This window comes from Ranitomeya variabilis, chromosome 3 (assembly GCF_051348905.1).
Source record: "Ranitomeya variabilis isolate aRanVar5 chromosome 3, aRanVar5.hap1, whole genome shotgun sequence".
In the NCBI taxonomy this organism is placed as follows: domain Eukaryota; kingdom Metazoa; phylum Chordata; class Amphibia; order Anura; family Dendrobatidae; genus Ranitomeya; species Ranitomeya variabilis.
The window spans coordinates 160,902,176-160,926,648 of record NC_135234.1 but is presented as its reverse complement, the minus strand read 5'-3'; the positions used below and the strand labels follow the sequence as shown (position 1 = coordinate 160,926,648).

General features: G+C 45.9%; 1 protein-coding gene across 7 annotated transcripts in view; it reads left to right on the top strand.

The window, feature by feature from the left end:
* The window catches only part of SYTL5 (synaptotagmin like 5), a 408,043-nt gene that overhangs the window by 316,149 nt on the left and 67,421 nt on the right, over positions 1–24,473 (top strand). For all 7 annotated transcript variants that reach the window (XM_077294785.1, XM_077294784.1, XM_077294786.1 and 4 more), the window contains one exon: positions 23,925–24,103. In XM_077294785.1, coding sequence (XP_077150900.1) covers positions 23,925–24,103 — 179 coding nt within the window. The remainder of the gene's footprint in view (positions 1–23,924; positions 24,104–24,473) is intronic.

The window sequence follows — 24,473 nt, the reverse complement described above, 5'->3', positions numbered from 1 at the left end:
ATAGGTAAAACTCTAATGCAGCAGAGTGTGGGTGAGCAAGTGTGTCCATCTGAAAGTATATTTAAAGAAGTGATGGTGTGACACGTGCTAGCCAAAAAAGAACAGGATCACGAAATAGAGCTGATTAAAGAGACAGTGAAAGAACATGTCGAACGAGAAAGGGTCCTGAGTAGGGTTAAGCGAAACGGGTCGGCCATTTCCAGAAGTCGCCGACTTTTGGCAAAGTCGGGTTTCATGAAACCCGACCCGACCACTGTGTGGGGTCGGCCATGAGGTCGGCGATCTTCTGAATCTGGTATCGGAATTCCGATACCGAGTTCCGATATGTTTGCGATATCGGAAATCGGTATCGGAATCCACATTTAAGTGTATAATAAAGAATTAAAATAAAAAATATTGATATACTCACCTCTCCGGAGGCCCCTGGACATCGCCGCTGGTAACCGGCAGCCTTCTTTGCTTAAAATGAGCGCGTTCAGGGCCTTCCATGACATCACGGCTTCTGATTGGTCGCGGCCGCCCATGTGACCGCCACGCGACCAATCACAAGCCGTGACGTAATTCTCAGGTCCTAAATTCCTAATTCTAGGAATTTAGGACCTGAGAATTACGTCACGGCTTGTGATTGGTCGCGTGGCGGTCACATGGGCGGCCACGACCAATCACAAGCCGTGACGTCATGGAAGGCCCTGAGCGCGCTCATTTTAAGCAAAGAAGGCTGCCGGTTACCAGCGGTAAGGTCCAGGCTGCGTCGGAGAGGTGAGTATATCAATATTTTTTTATTTTAATTCTTTATTTTACACATTAATATGGATCCCAGGGCCTGAAGGAGAGTTTCCTCTCCTTCAGACCCTGGGAACCATAGTATCCCATTGCACTGCATTGGGTTTCGTGTTTCGGCCGACCCCGACCCCGACTTTTTTATAGGATCGGCCGATTTCACTCGACCCGACTTTTGAGAAAGTCGGGTTTCGTGAAACCCGACCCGATCCTATAAAAATAAAAGTCGCTCAACCCTAGTCCTGAGACAAGTGGCTGAGCACAGGGTGGATGAGCTGGAGAAGGAAGTCTCTGAGCTCAGAGATCACCTGTTCATGTGGCAAAGTGTGTATAAGACCCTAAGGGAAGATATGGAAGTGCTCAGAGAAGCATTAAGAGGCCCTCTACCAGAGAAAGAGTTGGCGCTAAAAGCGGAACAAGATAGTCACCCGGTTGTGACAGGTGCCTTGATGGAAAGGTTCATGGCAAAGCAGGAGCCATCTGTTCCTGAAGAGAGGGAGACTCCGCTCTTCAAGTGCGTGATAGATTTACCCGAAGAGGCGCAAGATGCATGTACCAGTGAAGGTGTGCATGAGGCCTTTAAAAAGGCAGTAGAAGCGTGTAGTGTGCACTGGGCACTAGAGACGAAACAGTTGGTGATACTGTCGACTAAGGAAGTCACAGTGAATCGGGTGGCTGTCCTGAGGGATATGCACCTACAGTGCCTCCGCACGAAACAAATGATCCTGTTAAGGAATAATGAGGCCACTCGACGTTTAGAGCAAGCCAGGAAAGCTCAAAGTCGTCTGGGCTTGGTGGAAGACACAGTCCAAGTGCCCAAAGCTCTGGTGGCGAAAGTCATTGGGAGATTTGGGAAAGTGATGCAGGAGATGGTGAATACTGTATATCCGGTGTGAAGAGACTGAGGATTCCGGCTGATGACGAGGCCCAGGTGGGTGAAGATGGGATTGTTCCATTCCTTGTTGTCGGGTCCAAAGAGAGTCTAGGGAATATCCGGATGCGCCTGGGGTATCGCGTGGCATACCTGAAAGAAATAGAGCAGCTAAGACTGTACAGACGGCAGGTCAATAAACAGCTGCAGAACATAAGGTGGCGGCCGCCTTCTTCCCAAGGAAAAGGGAACAAAAGGGACCCTCCAAATAATGGAATGGCTGACCGCCAAGGACGTTCAGAGAGACAAAGTGGTTGAATATCTGAAAGTAGCAGTTCTACTCCATGTACAAAGCTAAGGGACATGAACAGTAGTAGACATAGTGATGGAGGGTCAGACTCAGATCAGTTGCTAGCCTCGACTGTAAGTGGGACTCACCAACTGTGGGTGGCGGCCATGGAGAGAAAGGCTGGGTAATGGGGCGCACTTGGAAAGTGTAGTGTCTAAAGGTTTGGTGACAAAGACAGACTGTGACTTAAAGACCAAAGCTCAAGGCCTACGTGTTGAACGCTGGGGGCGGAGTAAACCCAACATGGGTGTGGTTATGTGTGATGCTCAAAACCAACTGAGACGGTTCTCTCGACTGGTAGGGCAAGGTAACGTGTGTGATCTGTCTAGAGACCCCAGGTGTATGACAGGTGTTCAACCCCACAAGTTTGAACAGAGGGGGGGTATGTGGTGCAGTGACCCCTGTGGCAGCTAGGGGGCGCTGTGTGTTCTCCTTGGGATATGCATGGAGGCATATCTGTTGTAATAATGGTGGTGAAACAATGACTGGCATTGTTGTGAATGGCCGATATGTGTCGCAGAGGGAGTCTGCGTGGTAAGTCTGATGTAATGTGGTTGTTCTGGGACCTGTAGTCCCTCAAGAGTATGTGTAGTGTTGTATAATAGTCAAGGGAGACTTACTAGGCTAGTTGTGTGAGATGGGTGGGACAAACTAGCCACACATCCACACTCTCACCTGTGGGAGTGGTTAAGGGTATATAATGTGACCAGGGTGTGGGTCACATGTTCCTCTATGGTACCAGTGTTTGGACCTGAGTGCTGAAGGTCCTGGAAGTATGTGTTGGATTTCCTGGGAGTAGGAATCCTGAAGAGCACATACCAGTGTGTTGGATTTTCTGGGAGTAGGAATCCTGAATAGCACACGGTGGGACTTTGCTGCTGGTGGCCTGGGTATTGGACGGTCTCAGCTGGGGATGGACGTCCTGAATAGTACCCGGACTGGCCACCTGTGTGATCCTGTGTAACCTGGGTGTTGGGAGGTCCTGGGAGTAGGACCGGATCCCTGAACAGCATGAGGTGAGGACCGGGATCTGCAGAGCCAGTGACAGCTACTGTGTGGGGAAGCTACAGTCCTTCGGTGGGTCTGGACTGACTATTGTGTGCTGGCCAGGCAAGTTGGTGATCCCTGTGAGGCAGCTTACCCGGAGGAGTGGACTGACAAGGAGTCAGCAGGTGGAGCAGGAGCTCCCGTCAGGTACCTATACAGACTGTTGGTGCTTGTGGTGTTCTATGAACTGTGTGGTCTTCCACGGCAACTGAATGGAGTGAGGTTCGGCGTAATTAGAGACCGCGACCCAGAGTCATATGTGCTGTATGTGACTTGGGACGTTGGTGAACTGTTCAGCGTACGGACACCCATGGTAACTGGGCGAAGTGAGAGGTCCAGCATGTTTAGTGTCAGTGAGTCAAAGCCGTAAATGAAGTGTTTAAAGCTGCAAGTTAATATCACCAGTTGGTGCCTGTTGTGTTTCATGAGATGTACATAATGAACTGTGCATAACCCGGTTTATGACACTTTAATAAACCGCATGGACTATTTTTGTGTTAAAAAATCGTGCCTGACTACATTAATCCCGTGCCAAGCGAGTGTCCCCCAATACACTCAGTAAGAGCAATCTTACACATGTCATTTCTTGATCTGGAGCTTCTGTTTTTAGTCCTGCAAAACCATAAGCCTGTGGTAACCACCACCCATTAGCTGCTTTGACAGAACAGTTCTCCTAATCATTGTTCACTTTACCTATGAGCGCTGAGCCCTGCACTTGTTTAAAGCACCACTCCAGCCTTTATTTTTATTGCACCGCTGGAGTGGTGCTTTAAATGTAATTCCCATGACCCCTGTCTCATACTCAGCTGCCGCCGCCTTCATCCTTTTCCAGAGTTGTTTCAGTTGGTCTCTGGCAAAAAGTGACCTGCTGGCAGCTTCAGTGTTTCATGGAGCGTGCCGCAGGTCACTTTTCAATACATCTCTCTGAGAGCCTCATTCTGGCTCTTATAGACTTTCATTGAACTCATGTGATATAACTTATGACTTTTTGACAGTCAGAAGTTACGGGCAGAAGATGGTGCCGGAGCGACATCGGTAGAAGGTGAAGCCGCCCAAAGATGAGGATAAGAACAAGGGTAGGGGGCTTATAATTTAGAAAAGTAGTTGATACACTGCTGATTTTTCAAGTTTTTCTTTGTTTAAAGAATGGAGAGGTCTGTAATTTTTATCATAGGTACACTTCAACTGTGAGAGACAAAATCTAAAATAAAAAACAGAAAATCACACTGAATGATTTTTACATAGTCAATTGGCATTTTATTGGCATTTTACATGAAATAAGTATTTGATACAGTAGAAAAATAGAACTTATTATTTGGTACAGTAACCTCTGTTTGCAATTACAGAGGTCAAACCTTTCCTGTAGTTCTTAACCAAGTTTGCACACACTGCAGCAGGGTTTTTGTCCCACAAATCCATACAGATCTGCTCCAGATCTTTAAGGTTTTGGGGCTGTCACTAGACAGTCTTGAGTTTCTGCTCCCTACAAAGATTTTCTATTGGGTTCAGTTCTGGAGTCTGGATAGGCCACTCGAGGACTATGAAATGCTTCTTATGGAGCCCTTCCTTAGTTGCCCTGGCTATGTGTTTCAGGCCACCATGCTTCACGGTTGGTACAGTGTTCTTGAGGTTGTACTCACTGGCGAGTAGAGTTGATACCAAAAAGTTCTATTTTGGTCTCATCTGAACACATGACCTTCTCCTATGCCTTCTCTGGATCATCCATTTGGTCATTGTCGACTTTCTTTAACAGGTCTGTGAGAGCCAGAATTCTTGCTGGTTGATATGTGATCAAATACTTATTTCATACAATAAAATGAAATTTAATTATGTAAAAATCATACAATGTGATTTTCTATTTTTTATTTTTATATTCAGTCTCTCACAGTTGAAGTATACCTACGATAAAAATTACAACCCTCTCCATTCTTTCTAGGTGGGAAAATTTGCAAAAGCAGCAGTGTATTAAGTACTTATTTTCCCCACTGTACATTTAAAGTGCCACTCCACAGCTGAAAAAACCCCACTGGAGTGGGGCTTTAAAGGCACTGCTTTCTCTATTTTAAAACTCAGAGATAACAGACTTTAGAACAAGCACAATGTCGGATCTGAATGTGTCACAGTGGCACATTCACATCTGCAGGAAGACGGTTGCTCTACCAGAACTATCAATCAATGAAGTATACTGTTGGCTAAATGATGGTACTGCCCTGAAGAGATCCTGAGAAATTAAATGAGGTGTGTAAGATGAGTCGGTCTAAACAAACAAGGACTAGCTGATACAATTGGTGCCTAACCTGTTGAACTAAATGATGGTACGGTTGCCAGCTTTCTCTGCCATTTCTTCCATACACAGGCCTTCTCAGTTGGTCGAATGATCCTGTGTTGCTCTCTATGATAGAGCTGCTTCTAGATTTGTCTTGGATACAATGAAAGTAGTGGTATTCCTAAATCAGACATGCCGGATCTTTACCTCCCATGTAAATTAATTGTCTGTGACTCCCACGCACATCAGACTGTTGGAAAGACCCATCATCATTGGTGGGTTCGGTCAACAACAGTCTAAAGTATATATGGGACCCTTTAAATAGATAATGTGCATGATAAAATCCTACTTTTTTTTATTGAATTATACAGTATATTGATGACACAATCAAATTGTCTCAGTTGGTCATAAATAGATGTACGGTATACATAGGTTGGATAATTGATTAAAAGCTAACTTAGTTTCTGCTGCATTGATGATGTCAGAACACAAGGACATGTGACCACTACAGCAAATTACTGAGGTGGGCAACGGCTGTGGCTAGTGATGAGTTGAGAAGCCATTTCCTGCGTTTTGAGAGAGACCAGGAAATATAGGCCAACAAAAGACCTAGGAAGCATTGGAACAGGAAATCAATGAGTATTTTAACATTTACATAGACAACTTCATAACACAACAACTAGCTCGTATTTCTACCAAGTGCTACTTGATTATTATTGGTCAGTTGTAATATTTACATTTTGCTGTTACAAAGTTATAAAGAAAAGAAACTTATCTTACCCATAAAACCTACTTTATATTAATATTTGATTCAAAGTTTTTGCAGTTTATTAATCCTACTAATATACTCCCTGGCTTAAAGTGTTCACCCATCCTATTATTACCCAACTAAGTGGAATATTTTCTTAAAAAATAACCTTATTTTACCCCATTTTATTCATTCTATTCATTCTTCCACTAAACAATTAAGGCTAATTAAAGCATTATTCCCACAATGACCATGTAGAAATATAATGATGTAATTATATATTTATTAATTTGTGAAAATATAATTCCACTTTAAACCGATCCAGCTTTACATATTTCAACCCCCAAATTATGCCCTATTTATCCCCTAGTTGCCATTAGTACTGTCCTGAAGCAGTGTCAGTGCTCCTGGTCAGCATGCACAGTGCAGTATCTCTCAGCTGACTTCCTGTCAGCACAGCTCTGTTCTGGATCATGTATGTTTCAATGAGGGATGATGTCATGTGAAGGAGTGGAGCTTCCTTTATTAAGGTGCAGAGCTCATACTAGGAAGCAGTGGTATGTGTGTGTGCTGATAACTAAGAAGACATGGGCTGTGTGTAAAGAGGCTGAGAGAAGTGATATACTATGGGATGGGACTGTATATAGAGGGAATAAAATGAGTGATATCCAGCAGGATGAGGCTCTGTATGGAGGGGTAAGAGAAGTTGAGCTGTGTTTGTTGACTGCTAATGACTAGTGTTGAGCGATACCGTCCGATACTTGTATCGGTATCGGAAAGTATCGGCCGATACCGGCAAAGTATCGGATCCAATCCGATACCGATACCCGATACCAATACAAGTCAATGGGACTCAAGTATCGGACGGTATTCCTGATGGTTCCCAGGGTCTGAAGGAGAGGAAACTCTCCTTCAGGCCCTGGGAACCATATTAATGTGTAAAAGAAAGAATTAAAATAAAAAATATTGCTATACTCACCTCTCCGAGGGAACCGGCAGCGTTGTTTGCTTAAAATTCGCGCTTTTCTTTCCTTACGTGAAGTCCCGGCTTTGTGATTGGTTGCGTCGCAGTCACATGGGCGACGCAACCAATCACAGCAAGCCGTGACGTAATTTCAGGTCCTTAAGGATTTTAAAATTACGTCCCGGCTTTGTGATTGGTTGCGTCGCAGTCACATGGGCGACGCAACCAATCACAGCAAGCCGTGACGTAATTTCAGGCCCTTAAGGATTTTAAAATTACGTCCCGGCTTTGTGATTGGTTGCGTCGCAGTCACATGGGCGACGCAACCAATCACAAGCCGTGACGTCACGGGAGGCTGGACACGCGCGCATTTTAAAATGCGCGCTTGTCCAGCCTCCCGTGACGTCCCGGCTTGTGATTGGTTGCATCGCGGTCAACCAATCACAAGCCGGGAGGCTGGACACGCGTGCATTTTAAAATGCGCGCTTGTCCAGCCTCCCGTGACGTCCCGGCTTGTGATTGGTTGCATCGCGGTCAACCAATCACAAGCCGGGAGGCTGGACACGCGCACATTTTAAAATGCGCGCTTGTCCAGCCTCCCGTGACGTCCCGGCTTGTGATTGGTTGCGTCGCGGTCAACCAATCACAAGCCGGGAGGCTGGACACGCGCGCATTTTAAAATTTTAAAATGCGCGTGCAGCGCCCCAGAGTTCTGGTCGTTGCAGTACTGTGGCTTCGCCGCTAAGGGGAGCCATGGTACGTTCGATGGCACCGAAGGAGTTCCTCCAATCAGGTATCACAGACACCAATATGTTTCACAGCTGGGCCTCCGGGGGGAGCTAAGGGTGCTATTCATTAGGCCACTCCCCACCATAGTGGGTAAACTGGGGGTCAGGCAGAAAGTTAGAGAGAACGCTGACGGGATTGAACGGAGCAACACCCTGTGGCAGGGGGTGTTGTGAAGGGAGAGACTGTAGGGTCTCTGCCAGGGGTGGGATCCTGGCAGAGGCTTGGCATTGGAAGAACGTAACGGGTCCGCGCAGGCTCCTGGAAGCGGCGGGACTCAGGAAAGGACTAGAAGCGAGACAGATTGTGCTGAGTGAGAAACGAGATCAAGCAGAAGGAGAATACCAGCAGGGGTTGTGCTGAAAGAGGCAGCACCTTGCTGAGGCGCAATACCGGTGGCCGGAACGCCGAGGGAGTGGATTAGAATACAGCTTCAAGCCATACTCCAAACAGCGGCAGGGCAGTCGGTCTCAGGCTGGCTGTCTACCACATATCACCTATGAAGTCTTGGGGGGCAATTGCGGGAGAGGGGCGTCTCTAGGGTCCCGGAAGAACTCCAGGCCTACCTGACAAACGGGTGCCATTCCAACCTGAATACAGGGAAGGGGTGGATTACAGAGGAACATCAAATCGAGTTGTGAGGGAACTTAAGAAACAGACACAACCGTTGTGGGGTCACTTTCCGTGAGCACAGCAGGGAAGGACTACAACACATAGCGCTAGAAGGAAGGCACAGATTTCCACCTGAGAGGAGGGCTCTGGAGGTGCCATTGGACCGGCCGGACTTGCGCAGCCTGGTGAACCGTATTCTGGACTGAGGACTCAGAGATCTCCAGTAAAGAGGTAAAGAGACTGCAAACTGGTGTCCTCGTTATTTACCGCGACTTACACCCCACAACCGCACCGTTACATCGCTACCATTATTACCACCTATTTCACCGGACGTCCCCCACTGACGGACAGGGCCACGGACCGGGTCTAGCCACCGTGACAACCCCGAGACTGAGAACCAGAGGCCCGGCTCCGGGTACCCCTCGGCCCTGCGGCGGTGTGGGGGCGCTCCAACTTGGCGTCACGAACAGGATCTACTTAAGCCTGAAGAATCAGGTCATGTGTGCCTAGAGACTGTGATTTACTGTGCTTGGACTGTACTTTATTGTAAGACTGTGCTGCGCCATTAGCCGCCAAAAGTTCCCGCCAAAAGGCGCCGCCATTGCTACACCCAAGGGGAAGGAGGGCGTGTTATGGGCGGAGACTCCCAGTGTGGCGCGAGAAATGGCTACCGCCCCCTGCACTTCTGGCTGCAGAGGAATGACCTGCCCCAAAGCAGAAGAGAAACACCCCTTGATATGCAACGGCGAGAGGCTGGTGACGGAGAAGCCCAACCTCAGAGAAATGGCGGAGTTAGGTGCATGCACTGCCACCGACTATCAGGCAGCGATGATGAACGGCGAGTGCCTGAGCGAGGAAGAAGCAGTTCCGGCCTGCCCTTCTTCAACGGAGATGGACCGGAAGCCTGCGGACCCAACAGCGGAGTTGCGTCCACCAATCCCGACCTCGGAGTTAGAGGAGGAGGAACCACGGCCAGCGGAGCCGAATCCGAGCATCCCATTGGAGGAGCCCCGGTCCGGGCTGCAGCAGACTCTAGCGTCCTCGTTAACGGACCGGAGCAACGCCGGTGGAACCACATCAGGCGCAGGTATGGGCGGCGCCCCTACTCCCCTGGACGGTTCTGCTCTCCCGACCGATCCTCCCCACAACAGTAACCCCGCGTTTACAATCGACCGGGCGGTTCTCACCCCCGGCGCGTTGGGGAAGTTGTTACCACCATTGCCAACCAGGTGGGGAGAGCCCATAGAAATGGACCCAGGAGGGGTGATGTTCCGATGGGATGTTCCCTGGGTCGAGCAGGATGGGATTCCAATGGAAGGTCTCACTATTGCGATACTTACCTGGGACCAATACAAACAATGCGTGCTCCAGCATTGGGGACAGCGCACCGAAGTTGAAAGACGGGAACTGCAGAGCAAAAAAATGATCTATGATGGGACGGATGCTGTCAGGCGAGGGACGGTGGCGGCATTCCACCCAAAGAAGGGGTGGGGTTCCATTTGGGAGTCAGGTCTACCTACTGGCATCTTCGTTGCCGGCTACGATGTGGAGACTCCCTGCTGTGATCGAGAAGGTGAACCACTCCGGGAGGGGGATCAGGTGACGTATACCCGTCACTGGAACACACAAGGATGGCGTGCCCGGAAAGTTCAGCGATACGAGTCTGAGAGAATGGCACCTGTGGCCCCAACTGTGGTCAATCCAGGGCTGCCAGACCTTGTTACTGTTTCTACTGTACGCTTTGTAGCAGCTCCTGAACTTGCCGACAGAGTTAGGCTTCAAATTCAGACAGCAGGCGACCAGGTGGTCCCTGCGGAGCTTGCCGCTGGTGTCCGTGCTACAGTGGTCGGGGTTCAGGAACCCAAGCCACCAGAAGAAGAATAAACCTCGATACCATGAAAATGTAAATAGTTACTGTTTGTCTTTTATTCCTTTAAGTTGCTGCTAAACCCGCCCAGGGTTAATGGATCCCTCTGTTGACCCGGGATCCTCTTTGTTTGTTTTCCTTTTCTTGAAGTTTTTGCACAAAGTTATACAAACTGCAGAAATCATGGACTGTGCATGATTCGAACTTCCCTTGTAAATAGTTTGCACCTTCTTAAAGGTGCTCCCTACTGGTTTTAGCCAAAGACACTTTGCGAAGATATTTGCCCTATTTGTTTGAGTCAAAGACACTTTGTGAAGATATCTTTCCTACCGGTTCTAGTTAAAGACACTTTGCGAAGATACCATACCGGAACCTTTGCATGGGCCGGTAGGCTGAGAAGACGAGCTACCTTAGAAAGACTTGGTCTCCTCTTAAAGGGGATGTGAGAAACTGAACTTGAGAGAGATACTGTTGCAGAACAGTAATGCCATAATGATGCCTTGAAAAGAAATGTGACTGTTTTACATGCTAAGTTATATGTGTTGAATTTGTTGAAATGTGAAATCTAAATAATGTTTTGCAGAAAGAAAAGATGCAGAGAGCCCGTAGGGGTAGAGATAGAGGTCTGCATAGTTGAAAGTGAGCAAAGTAATAATGAAGGTGAGGATAGAAGGTAAACCCCGCGTCCCCATTGAAAGTTACTTTGTTACTAAGGACAGAGAGTGAACCCGTAGGGGTTAGAGAGTGAGTCCTTAAAGGAGCCGAGTAGAGCTGGCTCAGAGTTCTTTAAACGAAAGGAATGTTATGTCTATACCATGTATAGTAGAGAAAGGCAGTAGGCCCTGGATGAACAGGGCGGTCCTGTAAAAGAAAGGAGAGGCAGTAGGTCTGGTGCCATAGGGACAGGCGGTCCTGCAGGTTCAAAGTAGGAGAATGTGAAGTTACCTTACCCTGTAATGTGATTATAGGAAGGCCTTTGGTAAACTAAGAGTGTATGTTTCCTAAAGGCAATGTTAAGTTATTGTTCCAGAATTTGCACTAAGTAGAATACCCGGTTGGGTAACAGGAGTTATGCATAGCCTGTAATTCATAATGTTGACTATGTTTGTAACGTTAAAAGTGTCCTCACCTCCCATAAAGGGAAGCCTGTTCAAGTATACTTATTGTTTTGCACTCAACAAAATTGTATGTCTGTTTACTAATCTGTATTGTTGTTTTTCTTCCCAGTCCCGGAGTACTGTGTTTAACCAGGGGGGAGTGCAGCGCCCCAGAGTTCTGGTCGTTGCAGTACTGTGGCTTCGCCGCTAAGGGGAGCCATGGTACGTTCGATGGCACCGAAGGAGTTCCTCCAATCAGGTATCACAGACACCAATATGTTTCACAGCTGGGCCTCCGGGGGGAGCTAAGGGTGCTATTCATTAGGCCACTCCCCACCATAGTGGGTAAACTGGGGGTCAGGCAGAAAGTTAGAGAGAACGCTGACGGGATTGAACGGAGCAACACCCTGTGGCAGGGGGTGTTGTGAAGGGAGAGACTGTAGGGTCTCTGCCAGGGGTGGGATCCTGGCAGAGGCTTGGCATTGGAAGAACGTAACGGGTCCGCGCAGGCTCCTGGAAGCGGCGGGACTCAGGAAAGGACTAGAAGCGAGACAGATTGTGCTGAGTGAGAAACGAGATCAAGCAGAAGGAGAATACCAGCAGGGGTTGTGCTGAAAGAGGCAGCACCTTGCTGAGGCGCAATACCGGTGGCCGGAACGCCGAGGGAGTGGATTAGAATACAGCTTCAAGCCATACTCCAAACAGCGGCAGGGCAGTCGGTCTCAGGCTGGCTGTCTACCACATATCACCTATGAAGTCTTGGGGGGCAATTGCGGGAGAGGGGCGTCTCTAGGGTCCCGGAAGAACTCCAGGCCTACCTGACAAACGGGTGCCATTCCAACCTGAATACAGGGAAGGGGTGGATTACAGAGGAACATCAAATCGAGTTGTGAGGGAACTTAAGAAACAGACACAACCGTTGTGGGGTCACTTTCCGTGAGCACAGCAGGGAAGGACTACAACACATAGCGCTAGAAGGAAGGCACAGATTTCCACCTGAGAGGAGGGCTCTGGAGGTGCCATTGGACCGGCCGGACTTGCGCAGCCTGGTGAACCGTATTCTGGACTGAGGACTCAGAGATCTCCAGTAAAGAGGTAAAGAGACTGCAAACTGGTGTCCTCGTTATTTACCGCGACTTACACCCCACAACCGCACCGTTACATCGCTACCATTATTACCACCTATTTCACCGGACGTCCCCCACTGACGGACAGGGCCACGGACCGGGTCTAGCCACCGTGACAACCCCGAGACTGAGAACCAGAGGCCCGGCTCCGGGTACCCCTCGGCCCTGCGGCGGTGTGGGGGCGCTCCACGCGCGTGTCCAGCCTCCCGGCTTGTGATTGGTTGACCGCGATGCAACCAATCACAAGCCGGGACGTCACGGGAGGCTGGACAAGCGCGCATTTTAATAAAATGCGCGCGTGTTTAGCCTCCCGTGACGTCACGGCTTGTGATTGGTTGCGTCGCCCATGTGACTGCGACGCAACCAATCACAAAGCCGGGACGTAATTTTAAAATCCTTAAGGACCTGAAATTACGTCACGGCTTGCTGTGATTGGTTGCGTCGCCCATGTGACTGCGACGCAACCAATCACAAGCCGGGACTTCACGTAAAGGAAAGAAAAGCGCGAATTTTAAACAAATAACGCTGCCGCTTCCCTCGGTAAGGTGCAGGCTGCGTCGGAGAGGTGAGTATAGCAATATTTTTTATTTTAATTCTCTCTTTTACACATTTTTACATTAATGTTGTTTCGATACCGATACCCGATACCACAAAAGTATCGGATCTCGGTATCGGAATTCCGATACCCGCAAGTATCGGCCGATACCCGATACTTGCGGTATCGGAATGCTCAACACTACTAATGACAGATCAATGATGTGAAGCTGCAAATGTTTTTCATGCATATGGCAAAATATAATCTTCCATATGCATCAACACAGCAGCATTTGCAGTTTCACATCACTGGTCTGTCAGTAGCAGGTAACAAACACAGCTCTGCCCTACACTGCCTAGTTATTGCAAGCTCCATTGTGGAGGAATGCAGGGGAATTAATGTCTCAGAGAAACCAACTAAAACTGATGTGAGATCACACAGGCAGCTATACAAATGTAGATGACAGAAGATATAATTGTTCAGGCAGGGTACTGTACAGGGGCATGAGGTGCACAGAGCACAAGATGAATTCTACACTTAGATTACATTGATGATAACTCAGAATGGGACTAAAAAGAGAAAAGGAAAGTGAGGGGGTCTATAGTAATGAGGACAAGCAAGTGTTGCTGGGAAATGTAATTTTATCAGCATAAGACTGGGACCACCCATCCAGCTATGTGAATCTGGATGCTCAGAGGGATAGATATGAAAAAAGAGAAAACGTTCCAAGAAAGTAACATTATGTTGAGTTTAAGCTGTATACTATTAACAATAAGTATGCATTTACTGTGGTTTGTGAAAAATAATGATATTGTGGAAATATCCCTAAAATATTCTATATCCCATGCCTTCAATCACAAGACATGTTGCATATACAGGCATAGCAGGACTGTCTGTTAGACTTCTTACTATTAATTCTTATATGTTGTCCAAGTTTTACTACTAGAGGTAGGCATAAAATCCTGTTCAATAGAAGTCACAACTTTGAAATTCTTGAAGAAGATGCCCGGAAAGTCTAAGCACCCATTTGTTTTTTCCCTGCAAGCTCCTAAAAATCCAGAACTGGGAGCCATATAAAATCATAGGATGCATTACCTAATTTTTAGTTTGCATTTGTGTTATCTGTTATAACAATAGTACTAATAATAATAACAACAATAAATAATAATAATAATAATAATATGCACACTTCCTAAGTGAATGTTAGGGCATATTGATGTCATAGAGGTGATCCTTGCTTTGGGCTCTCATTTATGTGGTTGAACAGGGAACTTCTCCCGCATTGGACACTTGGCATCATTTGAATGGAAACTGTGAGAGATCAGTCAACTTAATCCATTTTATCAACGTTACACAAACCATGTTGCTTGGCAGGATCCAGGCGAATCTAGGTTTCTACCCTTGAACTCTTATATAAAAATCTGGCCTACGCTGCAGAAATCCCTGGTTGCATTCATGAAGTACAGTAGCTACTGGCTGGTTTAAGTTCAGGGAAGATCTAAACCAGCTGGTTCAGTACCAGAGACAGAGAAACCAACAAGAACAAAACCTGAAACCAAAATTAAAGTAAGATGTTTCAGTGTCAGATTCCAGGAGAACAGTCCAAAAACAACAGGCACAGAGAAAAGTCAGGCAGTCAAAGGGTCAATCCAGAAGTGTATCTAGGGGTAATCACAGGGATTGTCAAACACATAAGGGGGTTAAAATACAGAATATTAATCTAATATCAGACCTCCAGGGACAGGTAGTATAAGAATACCAAAGCTGGCAAAGGTGGCTGGAGGGTGAGAATTTATATAGGGGGCTGGGCGCTCTCATTGGCAGGATTAAAGGCCGCAATACACATTACACTAAATCCAATGATGTTGATGGGTTCGGCTGCTAGTCTAATGTGTATGGGGCCCAGGACAGATGACTGTCTGGGGAGACTGGGATCCGGCATGTCTGATTTCATATGTAGGAAACTAGCAGGTGCGTAGGATGCAGTGACACACAGGAGGCAGAGCAAGGGTTAACAGGTGTTTTTATATAAAACAGTAGTAGGTTAAGCAGGGGGGTACAATAATAAAGGTAACAGTAGTTTAACTTATCATTCTCTGGGCCTTGGTGGAAGGTGACTTGAAGATCCCTCGGTGGCCAGCAGCCGGCACGAGATGTCTCCGATCCGGTCCCGCAGAAAGGCGATGCACTGTCTCCTCGCAGTGATGAATCCTCCAGGTCCTTCGGCACGTGGTCTCCTGGTACGGGCACGAGATGTTGTGGAGGTGTAGGTTCGCAGCACAGCGCACAAAGCAAACAGTTCAGTAGACAAGGTCGCAGAAGAGGTACACAGTCCAGCGGTCACAGCCTCAGGAGCAGGCCGGTTCTCAGTGGGCACCGCAGGGATATGGCTGGGCGGTGCTTCCGCGGTGGTCAGCGGAACAATGCTATGGACTCTGTACCAGTCACTGTACGGTGCGGAGGTCTCTCTGAGCTGTGTGTCGCCAGTCAGGATGGACTTGCTAACCAGGTATGAAGGCATGGATAGCTGGCGTGGGTCAGTTTAAAGGGAGTCAACCCTTTAGTTCCCCGCCAAAAGCCCCGTCTTCCCACACACACCGCTATTTAAGTCGGATCTGCCCCCACCCGTCAGGTGTCCTGTGGACTGCTCCAGTCAGAAATCTCTTTCCCCCCCCGCGGAATAATGGTGACAGCCCCGACAGTTCCAGCCCAGACACACAAGAGGGACCGCTAGCTTGCTCCACCTCCATACACATACTGCCAAAGATTTAGATCTTCAAGAGAAGAGAAGTCACAGCCAGCAATGCTTGAAAGTGGTTCTCTCTTAGATAAAAGGGGAGCGATCGGCCACCTGGGCGCTCCTTTGTAAGAGAGACTTGAACAAGATAGTTCCTGGCCAATTGATAAGCCAAACCATCGTTCTGCCAACAGCAATCTAAATTGTGTCGTGGGGCTAAACAAACGCTGCCCAGTATCACAGCAAGTGATCCCTCTGTTGGTGCCACCAGCAGGCATAGAGAGCTGATGTCTGACGATGATGTTCGATGTAGTTGACATGTTACAAACAATATGAGGGGCTTAATACTAAAAAGAGGTGGCTCAGTACCCCTTTAAAAATGTCCATATACAGATCCCCACATCCACAAGTCCAGCTAATCAGTGACCATCTCCGAACTGATGGAAATTGATTCTGTTGGTCAGAAATGTTTCAGCAATTGTGGAGGATTTCCTAATGTAAATATTTATTTTTGAAAGCTGAAAATTGTAACTCTCATCACCCGTTATCTGTGTTTCCATACTTAAAAAAACCATCTGGATATTTAGGTGACTGTCTTTAGCTGTGTCTCAGGAATAGCACAAATATATGCACTTTATATTATTTATGCCGAATGTAATGCTTCCTGAAAAAGATTATTGGCTTCAGCCACCTACAATTAGGGTTTAGTAAGTGTTATCTAGTGTTACTTCTTGTCTCAGGCACTGACACTCTTTGGAATCAATAGCATATTAGGCTGACAGGCACTAAACCCATTGTGACACACTTTCATGTTCGATAATGGAAGTCAGTATTAATATATAGTCTTGTTTATGGTTCCCTGGATAGTACTAGTGTGGTATGGCAGATCCTGCAAAGCTCAGGAATGAAACCAAGTACATTAAACGTTTGCTTGTATTATAAGAATAAAACCACCATCATAGAAGAAAAATACATAGAAAGTAGCCAATCGGTGATGTGGGCTGGGTTATACAGTGCTCAGCATTCAGAGAACTGCTAGATCTGCAGCAGGGAAAACACTGATTTTATTTTATTTTTTTTTTTTTAAAAAAGCAGCTCAGTAAGTGACACATAATTGGAATCAGGGTCTATGTCCCTATATCATGCTGCTCTCAGATTACATAACAAAAACCTGATGACAGATTGCCTTTATATTACACTATTAAATATACCATAGCCCTTTAGGATGAAATCTGCATATAACAGAATCAAATTTTAGATATTTAAAACATGTTTTAACTCTAGAAAAAAAGACATGGATCGAATATCCGAAAATCATATACAGATCTATTGTGAGTGACTAAGCACAAATTTACAAAAATTAACATGAGGTTCTTAGTGTAAAATTCTGATCAGATTGTGAGAAGCCCACTGCCATATCACGGTGAATCTCTCAGTACATCCCTGACCTAAAAGGTGTGGTGCCATGCACGGACTGCTGCTGTAGCGAGGGAACGCCAGCGGGGGGAGCACCCATGCTGCAAGGCAAAGCCCCCCGGCTCCAGGGCACAGCACCACAGCAGCAATGGCTGCCACACAGCACCAACACCAAATGAAAGGAGCGAAAAAATTATAATTGTATTGAAAATAAAAAGTTTTATTTGTGCTTTTTGTTTGTTTCAGTTGTTACATAGCAGCAGGAACTGCAGAGTGGGTGGCACATCCAAATTGTTCTACAAGACTTTATCTTTACTTTTATGTTGTAACAAAGAAAGTGCTGAATAAAATGATGAGCCAAAAAGTCCTGTGCAAAATTGCATGACTTCACTGTAGAGGTCTCTACAATCCCATTGTATTTAATGACTTTCTGGCACTCTCCCTCAGAAGCTGAGATTAGGTTTACATTTCTTTTTAAATCTCTTTTGAAACGGTTCATTAAGCTGCTCAGCTCCTGTGAAGACTTTGTTAAAGGAAAAAAAGGTAAAATCAATATAAAATAATTCAGAGACTGTCACCCCTGGCCCATTGTCAGGCACTTGGGACTTAATGGATAGGTTTCAAGATTTCACATGAGTGCAGAACTTCAGTTCCCCCCTACTACTATACTGTACAAATAGGAAGGATCACACAGCAGGTTGTGCGTTCTTCATTTCCTTCACTCTCACCTCTTTCCATCACTCTCACCTTCTTTAGTTCGACACTCAATCATTATTGATTATGACACTCTCACGGCCATTAATGTAAATGGAAATCTCTCTGACACAAGTAAGATTACACGTACAATAAGGGTATGACAAGACAGGAGAGCCATAACCCTCACGATATAATGATTCCTATAATAACATTTTATGCAGTTTGCTATCACAATGAGATTTCCATGTCTTTTTTTTTAAAGTTCCAATAATTAAAAATAACATATTACCTATATTTACACTGATTAAAGCAGCTACTGACATGTATTTTTCTGATTTTTTTGACATTATTATGGAGGCAGACATCTTGCCTGTGTAGCTACTTTGCTTTAACAACATTCATAGTTTTGTTCTACAGTATCCACATAAACGTTTTAATACAATAGACTGGAAAATGTATTGACGTCTATACTAGTTTTCTGGACATGCTCAATGTCTTGTGCGGAAAGGAGCTGGTGGTGACCTGAGGCCATCACTTACTGTCATTGGTCTGATCCTATAAACCCCTTCATGACCGGGTGATTTTTCTGTTTTGTGCATTTGTTTTTTTCTTCACCTTCTCCCAAGAGCCGTAACTCAAGTTAGTTGTTATGATAAAATAGGCGCTATTGTTTTTTTTAGCTTTGTTTTTATGTAGTGCATTGTGCAGTAAAAATGAAGTAGATACATGTTTCTACAGGTCAATAAGAAAAAAATTTGGTCCATGTCACCATAGTGTTTTCATTTTTTCGACAATGGAGATGTGTAAAAGGCAGTTTATTGCATAGCAAGCTGACATTTTTATTGGTACGATTTTGGGGTGCATCAAATCTTTTGATTGCTTGTTCTTGCATTTTTTGGTGGAATTATGAAGACCAAAAAAATCACAATTCTGGCACTTAATTTTTTCTTTATTTACACCTTTTACCATATGGCTTAATTCATTTTCTATTTTCATAGACTTTTGCAGTCATGGCAATATTAAATATGTATAGCTTTTTCTTTCTCTTTAAAGGAGGAAAAAGACGCTGATTCTAATTTTCATGTTTTTGAAATCATTTGTTTTGCTTTGTTTTTTAGTCCCTTTAAGGAACTTGAACTTGAATTTTGTGAAAACTTGTTCTATACACTGCTATACTACAGTATAAAGCTAAAATTATAGTTTCCTATGAATTTAAGCCTGTGGATGAGCTTACAGTAGTATCAACATTGTCATGATCCTATGGTAGGATTTGAGCAGGGGCCTCGTGGGTTAATGCTGGTGGCATCCCTTTGGATAGGGGAGGTCTTTTTATAGCCATTGGAGGCTTGCATCCTTGTCAGTTATACTTCTGCCCTCGGCTGAGTTAAGTGACCCCTGTACGCTTGTGTGTTTGTGCCTTGTGCCTGCCTTATGAGTTTGCATCCCGTTTTGACCTGGCCTGTCCCCCACTTTGTACTTGCCTGTCAATTAGGTTCTGTCTGTGGATTATCTGGTTCTCTGACCCTGACTTGGTTTCTGACTTCCCTTTTGGTTGTTTCCTTCAGCTCCGGTTATATCCACTCGGTTTCCTGACACCCGCTTGTACCCGGTTATTCTTCTGTTTAAAAGCTTGTCGGCTTTCCAGCCAGTAGCCCCCTGGTAGTACCCCTGGTGCTCTGCTGATCGCCACGGAAGCTCCGACGGCTGGCCCCGTCCCGACCCCTCCTCGTGCGATCACGTGAAGCAGGTCCTGCAGACCTGTGACCATGCTGTTCTGTGTCTACAGGAGCTATTTACCCATCCGATTCTGCGCTGTGCGGGACTCGTGTCCGGACCTGGACAGGTTAGTCACTGGTTCCCTGACAGGCAGCTATTGAGGCCTTCAGCGAACCCCTTACCCGTGCCATGGCAGCCCATCGGCACCCCACAATCACATTGCAGGGAAGGGTGATGAGCTGATGAAGCGCCATGTCCCTGGACCATGAAACGCATTTAGGAAGAATCCTGTATGTTATACTATACTGTCAACATAGAAGGGATGTGGATTAAGTAAAAAGGTAACATACTAAGTCAGTTCAGTTGATGTAACAAAAGACAAAATTCTTCCCACAAGCCCAGGGACATACTGTACTACCCAGTAGCGTAACTACAAAATTATGGGCCCCGGTGCAAACTTTCAAATGGGGCCCCCCACCATGCCAAAATATTTTCTACCCAAATTCACATTTTCCCTATTCATTTTGCACACTATAGCTTTATTGCAATGTTGTATAGTCTGACCTCAGTGGCGTAATTATCCGGTGCCCCATCTTGGTATATATTTGTCCCCCATTCTGCAGTTATTCTGTAATGTATAAAAGAAAATAAACCATTATACTCATCAGGGGCTTATATAGAAGTCATGGGGTCCATATAAGAAGTATAATGCACCCCCATAGTCCTCTTTAGAATATAATGCACCCCCATAGTCCTCTATATAATATACTGCACAGTTCATAGTCATCCACGTAGTATAATCAAGTGCACCTCCATAGTCATCCATAAAGTATAATGCACAGCCCATAGTCCTCGATAAAGTATAATGCAGCCCATAGTACTTCATTGTAGTAAAATGCACCTCATAGTCCTCCTATAAAGTGTTATGCACCCCATAGTTATATATAGTATAATGCAGCAGCCCCAAAGGAGTATAAAATGCAGCAGCCTCATAGCAGTATAATGGATCCCCTTTCCCCCTCACCCCCCATAGTAGTATAATGCACCCCCATACCGGTATAATGTGCCCCATACCGTGGGTTTACAAAAAAAAAGTTTTTCCTTACCTGGCCGAGCTTCAGCGATGTCCTCACCCACAATTCGGCTGAGGCGTGCAGCGTCGTTCCAGTGTATAACAGTACAGTGACGTCATACTTCGGCGACATGCTCGCTGAGGTCAGCTGCTGGCCTGTGATTGGCCGGCAGCTGTTAACTGTTGCCGAGGTGTATCTAGGTTTACTGGTACCCGGGACAAGAATTCAGTTTAGCGCCCCCACCTCCCCAAGCACATATGCGATTTGCACACTTAGTCACGTGCCGACGAGCTGCTCTCCCTAATTCAATGTTCAGTAAAAAACTGAGAGAAGCAGGAAGAGAAGCTCATGGTTACCTAACAGTATGGAAATCACATATAAGTGAAGCAGCCAAGTGATGACCACTGGAACCTGCAGAGCTGAATCCTGACAGTGAGTATATTTCAGGCTGTTAGGATTGGCTGCAGGGCTTCTTTTTATAATTAAAGGGTGCGTCCAGGTTTGAGATGAAAGTCTACAGTCACTATAGGTGGCTGCAGGCTTCTGAATTCCCACAGCGCAGGCACTGCACACATTTAGGATTCTCCTTTGCACAAGTAAGTGACTTGGATACTTCTGGCCACTAGACATGCCCGGCCTCGCTCAATTCATTTTCATTGAGTGAGGCCACCCATGTCTTGTCAGCACGTGACCACATGTATGCAAATCACCAGCACGAGAGAATGTGCAGTGTGTGCACTGTGAGAATTCAGAAATCTGCAGTCACATAGAATGACTGCAGACTCATCACAAAGTTGGACAACCCCTTTAATATCCCTAACATAAATAAAAATATGAGAATTAGTCACTATAACAAAAACATTTACATCCAGGTACCTTATAGATAACGTCGTCTCTGGAGTCATTCCCTTTCATTTCTTCATCATCTTGTCCAGACTCCATGAGTTTTCTCATCCACAGCTGTCTCTGCAGACTTCCATCTTCTCCGGTCTTGTGTAGCATATCCCCACACGATACCCTTCAAGATAGCAATGTCATTATAATGCTTCTGAATAAAAATATCTGCCTTATCCTGAGCCCCTGAATAAATAATTGCCCCTCACTATATTCCCTGCACAAAATATGGCCACACACTGTCCCTCTTATGGTACATGCTCTCCACACTGCCCCCTCCTTTCCATACTTCATGCTGTTCTCTCACACTGAGTCACCCCTATAGGGCCTAGTCTCTGTACTGTGCCCCCTTATCTCACTCCCCCTTCTTGGTATATTGTTGCCTCCTGGCTATGCCCTTACACTGTTCCCCAATGCTACACCCCCAACACTACTCAGTCTCTATTCTGTGCCCACTCTCACTTTTTCCCACCATACTGTCTCCTTGCACGTTTCCTGCTCCCTCCTCATACATTTACCTTCTCACTTGCCGTACTGCCTCCTCACACATCCCTCTGACTTCCCATACTGTCTCTGCACCCAACCCATCACCCTCACTTCCCATACTGTGTCCTCATACATTTTTCCCTCACTCCTCATACTGTATCCACACTCATGCCACCACTCACCATACTGTGTCTGCACCCACCCCCCATACATGCCCCATCTCATACTTTCCTCCTCATATTATGTGTTCAAATTTCTCCCACTCCCCATATTTTGTCTGCACCTGTCCCTTCCTTTGCTCCCCAAAATTGTGTCCTCAAATCATACCCCGTTACACAAAATCTCACCCAGCCCCGCTTTACTAAATACCCCCATCACAGTAAATATCCTTCTTCTCATTACAGTAAATACCCCCTCACACACAGTAAATATCCACACACAGTAAATACCCCTTCACACACACACAGTATATACCCCCTAACATACAGTAAATACCCCCCTCATACACACACTGTAAATACCCCCACCACACACACAGTAAATACCCCCACACACACATTAAATACCTTCCCCACACAGTAAATACCCTCCCCACACACATTATATACCCTCCCCACATACACAGTAAATACCCTCCCCACATACACAGTAAATATCCTCCCCACACACAGTAAATACCCTCCACAAACACAGTAAATACCCCCCACACACAGTAAATACACGCACGCACAGTAAATACTCCAACACACAGTAAATACCCCCCTCATACACACACACGCTAAATACAACACACACACAGTAAATGCACCCCCTTCCAGTAAACACCACCCACATCTAGTAACTACAACACACACAAACTAAATAGCCCCACACACAGTAAAAACATATAAATATAAACAGTAAACACCCCCCAGGGAATTAAATACCCCTGCGAGCAGTAAATACCACCCTCCTATCTTTGGTGTCTTCAGCTCCACTAAGTGGAGCACTTACCACCGATCTGAGGGGAGTGACGTAAGCAGCGTGATCACATGAAATGATCATACTGCTGGCGGCGCTCTGACCCGGCAGGCAGTGCTTCAATTGTACACGTGTCTGTAAGATGTGAGTACATTTGAACATTGGGAGTCGGCACACTGCAGCTTCTTCGTGCTGCAGAGAACAGCCGACTCCCAGTCCTGGGTGGCAGAATGCAGCCACCAGGGGAGACACTGCGGAACGCTACATTAGGTGGCCTGACTGCGCCCCCCTTCCCCTTGATACGCCTCTGAATGTTGCCATGCGGGAGGAATCTCCTGTACTGCAACATGGTGTTGGGTGCCTCTGACCTGCCGGGCCCCTGACCCGCCAGGCCCGGTCGCAGCGGTGACCGCTGTGACCATGGTAGTTACGCCCCTGGTACTACCTACTGTAGAAACTATAGCCTTGACATTTACACAGGGCGTACGTTAACCTGGTAGTACTGGTTCATTGCATTGTATCCAAACATTTTGCTGCTAATATTCTCCCTACTTGTCAGAATAGCTAAATTACCATCTTGTGGACCTTCCTTTCATTGGTTTGGTCATTGCTGGCATTGGGATGTTATACATGAGTAGGGGGATAGCGCTGGACTAAGCTGTCCCCTAATGAGCCCCAGAGCAGCTTCTTCTATAATATGTATACCCTATACCTACTGCCAACTTTCTAGAATAACCAATGACACTGGCTTACTCGTAAATGCAAGAACAGTTTTAAATATGTTTTTGCTTTTATACTATGTCCATAATACCTAGGAGTAATATATTTTCTCTTGCACGCTACAATGCATCAGGTAAATAACTATTTTATAATTTATTTTTCTGTATTTTATTTCAGGCAAGTCTCAATAGCATGACAAGTGCCTATAGTGAAATTTGGGACTATGATAATATGAAAGTCACAGGGGAAATAATACTGAATCTTAATTACAGCTATAAAACAGGCGCTTTGAATGTTCTGGTGAAGAGTTGTAAAAACCTAGCAGTGGCCGATGAGAAGAAGAACAAAACGGACCCGTAAGAATATCTTTATCTCTGTATTACAGGCATTATTTCAAATATAAAAATGGTGTTTTGTACAGACCCGTGTGCCCCTGAAAAAGTATTATAAATGCTATTACCTACTGCATAGTTAATTATTCAGCACAGAAAACAATGAGTTGAATGTTAGTCTATAGGATGTAGCACTGTGGTTTCAAGTATTATTCCCAGTGACATAATATGACATAAATCAGGAGACCACTAGTGCAGCAGAATAAAGAATAAGATAAAAAAACAATTTAAAAGTTAGTGGAAAAAATGTATCAAACTTCAAAAAAGTCACCCAATAATATAACCTGGTGTTAATTTCCCAAGTGGGGTAAATTCTCCAATTAGATTCCACATG